At 39.5% G+C, this 14,588-nt stretch overlaps 1 protein-coding gene across 2 annotated transcripts in view; it reads left to right on the forward strand.

The window, feature by feature from the left end:
* Nucleotides 1-14,588, forward strand: part of cyb5b (cytochrome b5 type B) — a 54,390-nt gene that overhangs the window by 11,790 nt on the left and 28,012 nt on the right. The window contains exon 5 of one of the 2 annotated variants that reach the window (XM_072596001.1): nt 2,568-4,788. The exons of the other annotated variant lie outside the window; for it this stretch is intronic. Within the exon in view, the coding sequence (XP_072452102.1) occupies nt 2,568-2,661 (94 nt within the window). The 3' untranslated portion in view covers nt 2,662-4,788. Of the gene's footprint in view, nt 1-2,567; nt 4,789-14,588 lie in introns of those variants that run through there. 2 annotated transcript variants of the gene reach the window in all.

A 14,588-nucleotide genomic window follows, 5' to 3' on the forward strand; every position in this document is an offset into this window, starting at 1 on the left:
GTGACTCCAAGCTGTCAGCATTGTGGCTGACTCTTAAGGAAACAGGAGCAACAGAATGTCACTTAAGCCTGCTGCACTATTACAGATCATGATCTAGCTCAAAGCCATATTCCTACCCTACCCTCATTTACCTTTGTCATAAGTAACTATAAATCTGTAAATTTCTGGCTTGTCTTTGCTGAATGACTCAGGGAACTGACAAGATTCACCCTTCTGAGTAAAGATATTCTTGATCATCTCAACCTTAAATCTTAAGTCTTTTACTCTGTGACTCTTGGTTCTCAGCCCCATGGCCTGTGGCAGGGGGAGGGGGGGGGCAACATGGTTGCTGCATCTACTCTTGTTTAGTTCTTTCAGAATTTTGTAAATTTCTGAGATCATCTCATTATTCTAAACTCCTCAGAATACAGGCTGAATCTCCCCATTAAACCGTCCCCCATACCAAATGTCAGTCTGGTGAACCTCTCTTACATTCCCTCAATGGCAAGCATATCCATCCTTGGGCAAAGGGACTGAGTGCCCCATACAAGGTAGTGGTTGTTCCACCAGTGTTCTTTGCAAATGAAGTAAGATGTCTTTGCACCTGCACTCAAATGCTCGACCAATGAAAGCTAAAAGGCCATTTGCTTTGCTTGCTACACCTATGTGCTTGTTCTCCGTGAATATCAGCACTTGCAATCTCTCCCCATTTAAGAAATACTCTGAATCTTTTTGATCCTGTCACCAAAGTGGATAACCCCTCACTTGTCCACATTATGTTCCATCTGCAATGTACTTGCCTACTCAGTGTCTAAATCTCTATGAAGCCTTTTTTTTGTATCCTTATCACAACTCAAATTCACACCAGTTTGGTTCCACCAGTGCCACTCAGAACCAGACTCTGTAGCCTCAGTTCAAATATGGATAAAAGTAGTGAATCCCAGAAGTGAGAAGAGTGACTGCCCTTGATATCAAGATAGCATTAGACTGAGTTTGGCATCAAGGAACCTTAGCAAAACTGGAGTCAAGAGTCACCTGGGGAAGCAGACTGTGTTCTCTACTTGTTTTAGTTATACCAGCTAAAAGGAAGGTGGTTGTGGTTATTGGAGGTCAGTCATCTCAATCCATGGACATCACTGCAGGAGTTTGACAGTGAGGCGTCCTAGACCTATTCCTCTATTAGATGCTTAAAATCAAACAAGTACTTGATTATTGTTACGTTGAAAATACAGCTAATTTGTGACAGCAAAATTCCATAAACACCAAATGGCAATATGCGCTTTATTTTATCCTCAATCATGTCCGTTCTGTTCTTTGAAATCGTACCATTGGAATTCTTACATCCAAAAAGGAGGCAAGCTGCAGCCTTAATTTGAAGTCTGTTGCAAAATGGCTCCCCCTTCAGTACTTTACTGGAATGTCAGCCATGGTTTTTTTTATCTTGTGTTGTCACTCTGCACTAAGTTGAATGCAGAATCTTGTGATTCAGGCAAGGGTGCTCTGAATTTAGAAGTGTTTAATGTTCAATTGTGATTTTTTAAAAACTAAAATAAGCTCTAATTCAAAATATTTTAATCTTTAGTTATCAAATTGGACATGAGAGCAGCATGCTGGCTCAGTGGTTAGCACCGTTGCGCCTCAGTGCCAGGGATCCAGGTTCAATTTCAACCTTGGGCGACTGTCTGTGGAGTTTGCACGTTCTCCCCGTATATGCGTGCATTTCCTCTGGGTTCTTCAGTTTCCTGCCACAATCCAAAGGTGTGTAGATTAGGTCTAGTGGCCATGCTAAATTGCCCATAGTATTCAGGGATGTGGAGGTTAGGTGCATTAGTCAGGGTAAATATAGAATAATAGGGTACAGGAATGGGTCTGGGTGCATTACTCTTCAGAGGGTTGGTGTGGACTTGTTGGGCCAAAGGGCCTCTTTCCACACTAGGCATTCTATTCTATTCATTCTTCGGATCTATTCTGAAATGAAGTTGTCTGCAAATCTGAGTTGGAGCTTTAAAGGATATGTTTCAATAACTTTAAGTGTCTTTTGGTTTTCCTTTGCCTTTAAATGGAGCTCTCTGTTCTTCCGCACTCCTCCTCCGAATAGATGTTTTAGATTTAACGTTTGTGTATGATTATATATCTTAAATGCAGCATCAAGCATTGTTCCAAAGGGAGGAATTAAAGTTATTTTCACTTCTTTAATCATCAACTTTGGGATCGCTTGCTTTTGCATTCATTTGCAGACATCTGCACTTCTCCAGAACTGTTCATTAATCCCAGGGATTTGGTCTGCAAGGAGACTACTGATCTGTGTGCCACTAAGTAAATTGACACAAGGTCATGTATTTTTGTAATTGCTCATTTGTATACCTGACTAGGTACTTTGAGATTATAAATGTTTAAACTGTAAATAAATCTTCCACCTTCCAACAAGGAAAGATCTACTAAAGTCAACATTTGATGACTTTTATCTCTAGCTTTTTGCTAAATGTTCCTATACTAGCTTAATTCACATTCAAAAAATAGAGCTTTGGTTTATTTTCATCAACAGCTAAATATTTTACTTGATCACTCAAAAATGTTTTCTTTCCTAGTTGGTGGACAAACTGGCTGATTCCTGCCTTTGCAGCTGGCATTGTAGGACTCATGTATCGCTTCTATCTAACAGAGACCAAAAGTTCATCATGAGGCATTTCAGTCTTTTTTTTTCATGAATTGGGGAGGACAATGTGTCTACAGAGTGATGCCATTAACATCCATGTCTTCAAAGTTTTATTGATGATTGAATAATATACAATTATGTATTTAATTTCATTGCTCGCCTATAAGATTTTTTTTCTACTCTATGCACTAATTAGTCAAGTATATTATGTCAAGGATTTACAAGGTGTATAACCAATTCAACAACAAAAGTTTTGATTACTTAAATTCCTATTTTCCTATTTCTGGCTCATTGTAAGGTCAAGTATTCAAGACCACATTTGAATGAAGAGCATGTTGGATATTGAAGAATTGTTCATTCCGCTGTGCACATGCCCATCAAAGTTGAGCCTTGTACAACATGACCATTGTGTACACAACGAGTTTTAAGACTATTTCTGACTCACATTGAGGTTCTGGATGTAGGTTTGCTTGCTGAGCTGGAAGGTTCATTTCATGAAAACTAATCTCCCAGCTCAGCGAGCAAACCTACATCCATTGTGTACACAGTTGAACTATTTACAATAGAAAGAAAGTAAATGGAACTTTTCTTCCCTTGTCTTTCAGAATTTTTTTTCACTGAACTGCTGAACCAGTTTTTTACTAGTCTATTTCTCATGTAAAAAGATGGTAGCAGCTTGGAGCACACAAGTATCGGTGCAACTTTTTCAAAGTTTAAAAAGGATTCTATGAAATACTTGCTGTTAGGTTATTTAATCTCAATGTGAAATGTAATATACAACCAGAAATAGGTTAACAGCTGTTATTCTTCTTGGTCCCTTTCCCCTTTGAATATAACAACTCATGCTAAATATAGTTCCATGGATATTAACTTAGCGATGTCTCACCAATTCGTCATCTGGACCACAAGGAGGCAGTTTTTAAAAAAAAATTTAGGACACAGCTGACTTTAATCTTAGCTGAGCACAGCATCTGTATTGCACCTTTTCAGTGTGACTTTCTGTTTAGTGATAAGAATAGGGTTGTGTCCTTGTGTCTTGGTCCCTTTCTGTAATTCAGCAATACAGAGTTGTAGTGATTTGCCATTATTGCCAATGGAAACTGTGTAGAAATGTCTTGAAAGATATCCACTGAGCCATAAAGATAATATTATAGCTATCTTGAATAGTGGTTTGCTGTACTGTTCCTAAAATGGAAAAGTTTACCCCTATTTCTTTTACAAGTTTGTTATTCTTAGAGAGAAATTTGAAGCATGGAATCTGTATCTTACCTTCTGTAAAAATTGGAGTTGGTTCTTCATTCCTCCTTTCCTTTCTTTCTTCTCCAGTTAAACCAAAATAGTTCACTGAAAATCCCGCACTGCCCAATTTACTACCAAACCTATGTGAATTTCAATCAACCTAAATAATGCAGATGGTTATTATTGTGTTCTGTGTTTTAAGTAACGCTAATTAAATTCTAATTCATTGTAGTATATACATTTTGTACCTTTTTTGGTCTGATCTGAATTTATAATTCAGACTCAGGACAATGTATAACTTAAAATATTTGCTTTTGTAATTTTCTAGTAGTGTCCCAAAATAATTTTTCACAAGATTGGATTTTTTTTTTGCATTATGGTAATAGCACACAAAACATGTACCTAATAATGCGGTGTCTACTTGAAAGTTTCACTGAAATTCTTCACGGTGGTCCATCTAATGAGCTAATAAATAAAATGTCTTTCTAAATTTATCCCAGATAGGTAATTCATGTTTGTCAACATGATTCATGTTTTTAAAAAATATAATAACTGTTGTGGAGATTATGCAAACTTTATTGTACTTGATGCAAAAATTTCCAAAAGATTTTCAGGCACTTATTGTATTATGCACCATAATCTGGCAGATGTGTAGTGTACATTTGGGGGTGACTACATCAAATGCATGTTAACTTGACCACAATATTTCTTGGAATAATTTTATCATTGTTACACTGACCTTTGGTTCAAATATGAACAACACTGACTTGCATGTTTGCATCTATTTACTGTGTTGTGTAATATCTGTACTAATAAGCAACTGTTCAAAGTCTATATGTATTTCCTTTTTCTTTCCAAACAGTTGTAAAAATTATTGATAATCCAGCCACTAAAATGACTTGAACTTAAATTTATTATGCATTGTGTTTCCTGAAGAATAGATTTATTTGGTGATCTTATTTTAATTTGTTAAGGCCTATTCAGTGGACTTTGTAACTTCCACATAACTTGGTTTTAACTTACATTTTTTTTTCTAAAAACCCAGTCCAGAGAACCTACACATGACTGAACTTTTGAAACTAGTAGATCTAAAAATTTAAGGGAATTGCCATTTGTTTTTCAACTAAACTGAGTGAATGAAGAAGGACTGGTACTTTGAGCATTTATGAATTTGGGTACCTGAAGGTCCAGAGCTGAAATAATGTAACGTTAGTGATTTTTTTTTTTCTCTACCTCTTTAGTTTTCTGGCTCCACTGTTGAGTTAGTCCACCTTTTTGTACTAGGAGTTTACAGGACACACTGGCTTCAATCGCACTTCTGGTTGTCCACTGGCAAGTAGTGATTTTTGACAAATTAATTTTAAATCTCTCATGAGGCAAGCTGTAGCTGAGAAGTAACAAACCAATGAGTTACCAGAGGAAGTGTTGGAGGCTAGTTTGCAACATTTAAAAGGCGTCTGGATGGATATATGAATAGAAGGAGAGTTTGGAGGGATATGGGCCAGGTGCTGGCAGGTGGGACTAGATTGGGTTGGGATATCTAGTTGGTGTGGATGATTTGGACCGAAAGGTCTGTTTCCATACTGTACATCTGACTAAATGTATATGATCAGTCTTTGCCTAAAAAAATAAATTTTTGGTTTTGATAGGTTGGTGATCTTATTGTAATTCCTGAGCCAGGAGAGGAATAACTGCCAACACTACTCCTGTCCTCACTTTACATATGCAGATTTACAATAAACATTTGGAAACTGATCATAGTAAAAACTGAGCCAATATTGAGTTTGATGCTTTGAAGTAAATGATTATTTTTAAGCATTATAAATAAATGATGCTGATCCCTTTTCTATGCTACCAAGTTTAAAAATCCCATTTTGCCCAGTAGTTTGATTTAAAACAAAGTCCATCAGATAAGACTTTTGATGTTGACTATTATGAATAGTGAACCACATGTATAATTTACAATCTGTTCTGATTGAACAGTCTTAGCAGTGTTACAAGATATGAGATCATTATTGTGGTATAGCACATAAGTAGCCAATAGGGAGAAGAACAAAGGAAGCACATGTGAGGTCAGTGCAGGAGAGAGAGAAAGAAACTGACACCAAAGTGAATCTGCACAGGACTGCCTTTGCTGTTTGGATCCATGTATCACTGGACATTGTTAATTTTCCCAGATGCACTCCAAACAGTGAAATTCACAACTGATCTTTGAGTAACTGTTTGCGTGAAGTTCACATCACAGAAGCAGAGAAGTATTGTTCTTAAGTGTGACCTCCAGAACTCTACAGTAGTGAGTAGGGTGGGTTCTTGATTATGTTTTGAGAGATGTCTCTTGATTAAACTTAAAATATAAGCCATAACTAGTAGTTTAACCTGGAGCAGTGTTTTGTAGAGGAATAAGACTGTTATTTTCTGGGTCTGTAGACTGTGAAGGAGCAAAAATGGCCTCTAGTAGTGATATGTGCTTCTTGTCAGATGTGAGTTTGAAGAGTTTAAGGGTTACTGCGGATTATATCTACAATAAATGCTGTTGGTTGCGAATCTTGGATCGAATGGATCAGTTGGAGAGACAGTTAGAAGCCATGAGGAGTTTGCAACAGGAACAGTATGGGATAGATGGCAGTTAGAGGAAGGAGGGGAATGTCTCAGATACATGTAGATGGGTTAACTCCAGGAAAGGTAAACTAGGTAGGCAGCTAGTGCAGGGGTCTTTTGTGGATATACCCATTTCAAAATGTAGGGGATGATGGATTCTCAGGGGAATGTAGCACGAACAGCCAATTTTCTGATATTGAGACTGGCTCAAATGCAACGAGGGGTACGTTGGGTTCCAAGAGATCAATTGTGTTAGGGGATTCTCCAGTCCGAGGTACAGACACGTTTCTGTGGCCAGCAGAGAAGAAGCAGAATGGTGTGTTGCTTTCCTGATGTCTCAGATCAAGGATGTCTCAGACATAGTGCAGAATGTTCTCTGGGGGAAGAGGCCAGCAAGAGGTCATTGGTTCCAATGTGGACAATGACATAGGAAGGGAAAAGGTTGAGATTCTGAAGGGAGATTAGAGTTAGGCAGAAATTTTAAAAAGGTCCTTGAGAGTAGTCATATTTGGTTTATTCCCAGTGCTACGAGCTAGTGAGGGCAGGAATAGGAGGATAGAGGAGATGGCTGAAGAGCTGGTGGTTGGGAGAAGGAGTCATATTTTTGGACTGTTGGAATCTCTTTTGGGGTAGAAGTGACCTAAATTGGAAGGAGACTAATATACTGGCAGGGAGATTTGTTAGAGCTGTTCAGGAGGATTTAAACTACTAAAGTTGGAGGTGGGACCCAGGGAGATAGTGAAGAAAGAGATCAATCTGAGACTGGTACAGTTAAGAACAGAAGCGAGTCAAACAGGTGTACCTGAGAACTCTATGGGAAGCTAGGGAAGTGATTGCTGGGCCTCTTGCTGAGATATTTGTATCGATCGTCACAGGTGATGTGTTGGAAGACTTGGAGGTTGGTTAATGTGGTGCCTCTGTTTAAAAAGGGTGATAAAGACAAACCAGGGAACTACAGACTGGTGAGCCGGAGGTCGGTGGTGGGCAAGTTGTTGGAAGGAACCCTGAGGGACAATGTAGATTTATTTGGAAAGGCACGGACTGATTAGGGATAGTCAACATGGCTTTGTGTGGGAAATCACGTCTCAAACTTGATTGAGTTTTTTGAAGTACAAAGAGGATTGATGAGAGCAGAGCAGTAGATGGACTCAATAGGGCATCTATATGGACTTCAGTAAGACGTTCGACAAGGTTCCCCATGGGAGACTGGTTAGCAAGGTTAGATCTCACTGAATACGGGGAGAATTAGCCATTTGGATACCGAACTGGCTCAAAGGTAGAAGACAGCGTGGTGGAGGAGGGTTGTTTTTCAGATTGGAGGCCTGTGACCAGTGGAGTGCCACAAGGATCGGTGCTGGGTCTTCTACTTTTTGTCATTTACATAAATGATTTGGATGCGAGCACAAGAGGTACAGTTAGTAAGTTTGCAGATGACACCAAAATTGGACAGTGAAGCGGGTTACCTCAGATTACAGCAGGATCTTGATCAGATGGGCCAATGGGCTGAGAAGTGGCAGATGGAGTTTAATTCAGATAAATGCGAGGTGCTGCATTTTGGGAAAGCAAATCTTAGCAGGACTTATACACTTATTGGTAAGGTCCTAGGGAATATTGCTGAACAGAGACCTTGGGGTGCAGGTTCATAGCTTCTTGAAAGTGGAGTTGCAGGGAGATCGGATAGTGAAAAAGGCACTTGGTATGCGTTATTGGTCAGAGTATTGAGTACAGGAGTTGGGAGGTCATGTAGCGGCTGTACAGGACATTGGTTCGGCCACTGGAATATTGAATGGAATTGTGGTCTCCTTCCTATTGGAAAGATGTTGTGAAACTTGAAAGGGCTCAGAAAAGATTTACAAGGATGTTGCCAGGGTTGGAGGATCTGAGCTATTGGGAGATGCTGAACAGGCTAGGACTGTTTTTCCCTGGAGTGTCTGAGGCTGAGGGGTGACTTTGAGGTTACAAAATTGAGGGGCATAAATAGGCAAAGTCTTTTCCCTGGGGTTGGGGAGTTTAGAACTAGACGGCATAGGTTTAGGGTGAGAGGGGAAAGATATAACCGAGACCTAAGGGGCAACTTCACGCAGAGGATGGTACGTGTATGGAATGAGCTACCAGAGGATGTGGTGGAGGTTGGTACAATTGCGACATTTAAAAGGCATTTGGATGGGTATATGAATAGGAAGGGTTTGGAGGGATATGGGTTGGGTGCTGGCAGGTGGGCCTATATTGGGTTGGGATATCTAGTCGGCATGGACAAGTTGGACCGAAGGGTCTGTTTCCATGCTGTACATCTCTGACTCTATGCAAGAGACATTTGGTTTACAAGTTGGAAGCTGCCTGTGTGCCTGTCAACTTCTTGTATCTCTACAATTTTCAAACACCAATGTCCCCTGCTTAATTGCTAGTGTACAGATGATTATCAATGTGTGAAAAAGCTAAATGTATCATTGTCTGAAACAGTAGGCACTTGGATGACTCATTTTATTCGTCGGTTTTCCCAATAATTGCATGAGTATTCTGCGCACAGTCCTTTCTTTTTTTTCACATTTCATAATGGGCTGTCAAATTTTAAAAGTTACATCTAACCTGTGTAGTTCTGAGAAATAAATATTCTAGTGGGACACATGGTTTTCAAAGTTCATTCGTTCCAACAAGAGCTAATGTGAGTTGTGTTTAGATACTGCAATTGCCATGGTAGCAAGTGGGGCTTATTCCCATCTTGTATTTGCTTAAGTTGAGAAAGAAATCCTGAATACAAATTACACTTGAGTGTTCTATGCCTTTGACTTTTTCGTTCAAATGCTTTGGTTTAAAGCATTTCAAATGTGTATGATCTCTTGTGTATTCTATATTGTATAATATTCCTTGTAATGCAGGCAGATTATTAAATTGCAATCTCCTAAATTTATAACAAATGAAACTATTCACTTTTCCTTAATTTATATTCTGCCATTACCATTTTGAAGGAATTTATTTTTTTAGGAAAAATCTGGAGAAAATGCTATGTTTCAATCATGTCATGCTTTTTTCAGATATCAGAGGTGCTAACAAGCAGTAATTTGTCAATATTAATTGTCAACATGAAAATAGTCATGCAATTACTGTGGGCTGCAGACCTTGCTAATACATGCACATGTCAGCTTACCATTTCTGATTTTACTCTGAATCGCACTCCGGGAGAGAGAACATGGATTCCTATACTTCTCTTTCTGGACCCCTTACTTTCCTTTTTTTTAACTCTTCTGGATTTTCTTCTATAGCCCACATCAACATCTTAATAGTCCTGCACCTTTTCTTTTTAACTGAATTTGGCCACCCCTTTCACTAACCTTCCTGACCAAGCAATCTCAAAATGTATCCTTTGCCCTCGCTGGAACTTGATTATTTCTTTAATTGCTCTCCTATCTCCCCTACATCTGGGTCCATCTTGTCCTTGACAACATGTAACTCCTTGCTTGACCCTATTCCCACTAAATAGCTGATCACCCAGTCTTCCTTCCCACTGTGCTTGTTAGTTGCTATGTAAATAAATTCTCTTTCCAGTGCTAGCCCTTATCCAAATATTATGACCTCTCGTTCTCTATTTCTCCCACATGGAAACATTTGCCTGTCTACTTTATCAATCCTTTTTATATTGCAATTACGTTTTCTCTCATTTTTTTAAACTCTAAAATTAAATACTCAGTTGATTCAATACCTTGCTTGACAAGTTTTAGACATGGATTATGTAATTTGATTAGCATTTAATATTCAATTTGAGAATGGGAAATTTGGGGTGGAAATAACTGTACCATTCCCTTTTTAAGTTGAAGAAAGAAATCCAGCTAAAGTGAACTGTGTAGATAGGTTACCAGAAATGACCAGAAGCAAGTAATGATGGACATTTTAAGAGGGGAATTCATGAATTTTAGCAAAAATCCATTCCCATGTAAGGAGGAAAGACTCTTAAAGGGATAAACCAACCACGGCTAATTAAGTAAAAATGTCAGGAGGCCAAAGACCGTGATAGCCCAAAGATTGGATAATTTCAGAACTGAGCAAAGGTAGACTTCTCTATCAATCTTTATGGAGTAAGATTCAAACATTCTAGTAAGACAAAAATACAGGGAGTAAATTAAATATCACCATCACTAAAGAAGGCATATTAGAAAATCTAATTTTGGCTAAAGACCTGCATCCCCTGGCTTCCTAGTATCCCAAATGAGGAAGTGTGTGTGTGAGAGAGAGGAGGTATGATAGTACTTTTCCAAAAATAATCCTTCAATTCAGAAGTGCCAGAGAAAAGGAAAACTGCTAATTGTCACATTTCAAAAGGGAGGGAAGTATGTACCTGGAGGCTAGTTATCCTAACATCTATTGTTAGCAAAGTACTAGAATCAAGTATTAGCAGATACAGAGTAACCTTGATTATTTGAATGAGATAGGTAGGTGCTGTTATTTGGATAATTGATTATTTGGTTTATTGGTCCAATTCAATGCCTCCTCTGGTGCTTGGAGTTTTCTGAAGTTTCCTTTTTTCTGCCACAGAGACACACTAAGGGACCTGAAGCATTGCTGAAGCTCCTCCACCACCACCACCACCACCCAATCAGTTCAATGGATTGACGTGGTGAGCACTTGCGAAGTCTGCTCCCTGTTCAGGAGAGTAGGCAGCAGCAGCACACTACATGAGACCCTGTCTGCCCCCTTCCAATTCCCCCCCCCCCCCCCAATATGTGCCATTGTCCAATCCATCCCCTGCCACCCCCCTTTTTCCCCTTTTCCCTCCCCCTCCCTCCTCAGCCAGATTGGACACCAACAGTAAGACTGCTGCCTTTGGGGGCTGGTTTCTAAATCTCCCTCACTCTCACATACCCCTTTTTTATTTTTACTGCAACTTTTTGTCAAGTTCCACCTTTGCCCTGGACAGGGAAATGTTGGAGAGATTATTTGGGGAAGGGGAGTTTAGGGTACACCCCTGTGTTGAACTCCTGGGAAAGTGTGGAGAGAGGGGGAGGGAGTGGGTGGAGGGCAGGAGGTCAGTCATTTGGAGATGATGGCTGGGTTCCCATCTATGTCCAGGTCTGTTCTCTGCAGCACTTAAGTAAGCAGAGTTTGTTTTTAATCATTGGACCTTTTAGTCACAATCAGTGTTGGAAACATGTCTCTGATGTAATGTTTCTACTGGGACCTTCTGATCTCCTTTGGATAATCAGATATTCAAATAATTGATATTTGGGCAATTGAGGTTCCTCTGTATTTGGAAAATCTAGATTATGATTAACCTTCATGAAAAAAGGAAGTCCTCTCTGGATAATTAACTTGACAGTTTACCAGAAGTCTTGAGTGGACAGAGGAGAACTAGTAGATATGTTATATTTGGAGAAGGTGTTCGACCAGGTACTTCAGTAAGGTTTTCATTGTAAGATAATCACCTATTGTGTTGGAGGTAATCTGTTTGTATAGATAGAGAATTGGCTCATGGGCAGGAAACAATGAGTAGGATAAGGTTTTCATTGTTAGGTTGGCGACCTGCGAGAGTGGGGTTCCACAGAGGAGTGCAGGGACCACAACTTTACTTTTATTCACTTCCTTTCTCCGAGTCAATATGCACTGTACTGTATCCACATTTGCAGATGACACTGAAAAAAAGGTGGAAAGATAGGTTGAGAGGGATACAGACAGGATTCCAGAGAGATTGATGGATTAAGTGGGCAAACGTTTAGCAAATTGAGTACAATTTGGAAAAATAAGAAGTTTATTTTGGAAGGGAAAACAGAATATTAAATTGGGAGAAAGCTTCAGGATGGAGGGACTTGGATGTATTTGTGTAGAAACACAAACTTAGTACAACTGCAGCAGGTAACGAAGAAGGCTAACAAATGATATACTCTTAATTCCCTTGAAATAAGGGTCAAAGAGTACGGAAGTCTAGCTGCAAGTTGTTGGTGATCCCACATCGGAATTAGAGAGTAGTTTTGATTCTGTTATTTAATTGGAGGCAGTTCAGAGAAATTTCACTGGGATGATCCCAAGTGTGGGGATATTGCCTTTTGAGCAAAGATTAAACAGGTAGTGATTCTACTGTCTAGAAGAATGAGAGGTGACCTTATTGAAACATAGTGGATTCTTAATGGACTTGACAAGGTAAATGCTGAGGATATATTACTTCACACAAGAGTCCAGGACCAGCAGGCATAATCTCTCAATGTTGGGCCTCCAATTGAAGACTAAGATGGGGAGGAATTCTTTCAGAAGGTTGAGTGTCTTTCAACCTTCTTGCCACAGATCTATAGGGTTGGAGCCCTTGTGCATATTTAAAGCTGGGATAGGTGGATTTTTGATTCGTAGAGGAATCCAGGATTACAAGGAAAGTGGACATGAAAGATCAGCCATGATTCTTTTGAATAGTGAAGCAGTTTCAAGGGGCCCAAAGGCCTACTCCTGTTCCTATTCTTTCATGATCTTATCACTTCAGCTGCCACATGAGGATATGAGACTTCACAATCTTGAAGTATGAGTCACCAAAGGAATTCCACTAACAGATTTTGTTTTTCAAGGCAAACACTGGAGTTCAACATGGGGAAGAAGTATCTGGAATAAGCTCAAATTGCAATATTTAGTCAATACCACCACATCCATTGTGTTCAGCAGGTCAGTATAATGTGTCATGAAGAGAGTTAAGATGCTTTTCACTTGTGTGCTAATTTGCTTTCAATTTCAGTCTACGTAGCTATGTAGCAACCAAGTGAAAAAGAAAATAGTGTGTAACTTTCACTGTTTCATCAGCAGCTCTACCATTTTGAATGACATAAAGCTGAGAGGAACTCTGAGGTAGCTTATCTTAAAGTCTTTGTGTTTACACCCACTGGGATGAGGATCTGCCATACTACTCCTGATCCAAATTCCCAACAACATGTGAATAGCTCCAGCCTTGTGGACCTCTGGAGAAGTGAAAGATAAAGGAATAAGCCCTGACAAAAAAAAATTCTGGAGTATACACCAAAAGCAGATTGCCTTCAAATAAGTTGTAGTTCTGGTGATGAGGGGAAAATTATAATTAAGCTAGTCCTAAATCTAGTGTTTTGTATTCCTTTAGATTCACTCGCGTGTGAAAGGAGTTGATGTTTGACCAGGGCAGGGTCTCCATAAATTTCTCTCAGTCTCACTTCCTGGTGGAGGTACTCTAATTTTGCTTCACAACATAAAACAATGCTAGAGACAACATGTGATAAAGCCAACAACAATAAAAAAGGGGTGAGCAGAGCTATCCCCTTCATGGGGGAGAGACCTGATCTCACACTGGTCTGTCATTCCTCACCTTGTGTAAGGCAGCACTAATAAGGTGCTGAATCCACCATGGTCTGCATGCTTCACCAGCTGCTAGGAACTTAGTGTCTACTCAATACATGGATAAAATCTGTTGCACCATACAAACAAACAACAAAAAAAACACAACACCTCTTCTCACCTTATCAGAATAGGTCGTTGCTAAAAGATTCAGTCCTGAGTACGAGTACGGTTCACAACTGAAAGATTTCCAATTGACATGACTATTTTAGTCTGGCATTTGCAAGAGAAATGCCATGAAAAGAGGAGACACTATATATCACTTCTGTTAATTTCACCAAGGTATTTGACATGGCCTTAGAGGTTTGTCAAAAGGCAAGGCTGTCCAAACTTTTCTTTATTCTCATCACCAATGTCATAACTCAGAAAACCCAACTGGAAAGGAACATTACTTAACACCAAAAAAAAGAGAGCCACTACTGGTGGCATACATTTCAGCCTGAGACAGTTCTGCGGACCCATCCCAACCTCTGCCTTTTTGTCATATATTCAGAAGTACTCTTACACACAACTGAACATTTTTTTTTTCCCCCCTCATCACCATGACTTTTGTCTTTAACCATTAACCACCGCCAGTAAGTCATCCATGCAGCCAGTTCGGTATTTACACACAAAGCTTGTTATGGGCAACACACCCGGATCTGCTTTTTTTTGTATCTAGAGGCGCTCTTAAACACAACTAAGTGGTTTTTATCCCACCAAATCAGCACAATGTTTTTTACTCCCACTAGTAAAATAGCCATGTAGCCAATTGGTTTGTTACATACAACGCTCATTACAGGCAATG

This window comes from Chiloscyllium punctatum, chromosome 26, assembly GCF_047496795.1.
Source record: "Chiloscyllium punctatum isolate Juve2018m chromosome 26, sChiPun1.3, whole genome shotgun sequence".
Taxonomy (NCBI): domain Eukaryota; kingdom Metazoa; phylum Chordata; class Chondrichthyes; order Orectolobiformes; family Hemiscylliidae; genus Chiloscyllium; species Chiloscyllium punctatum.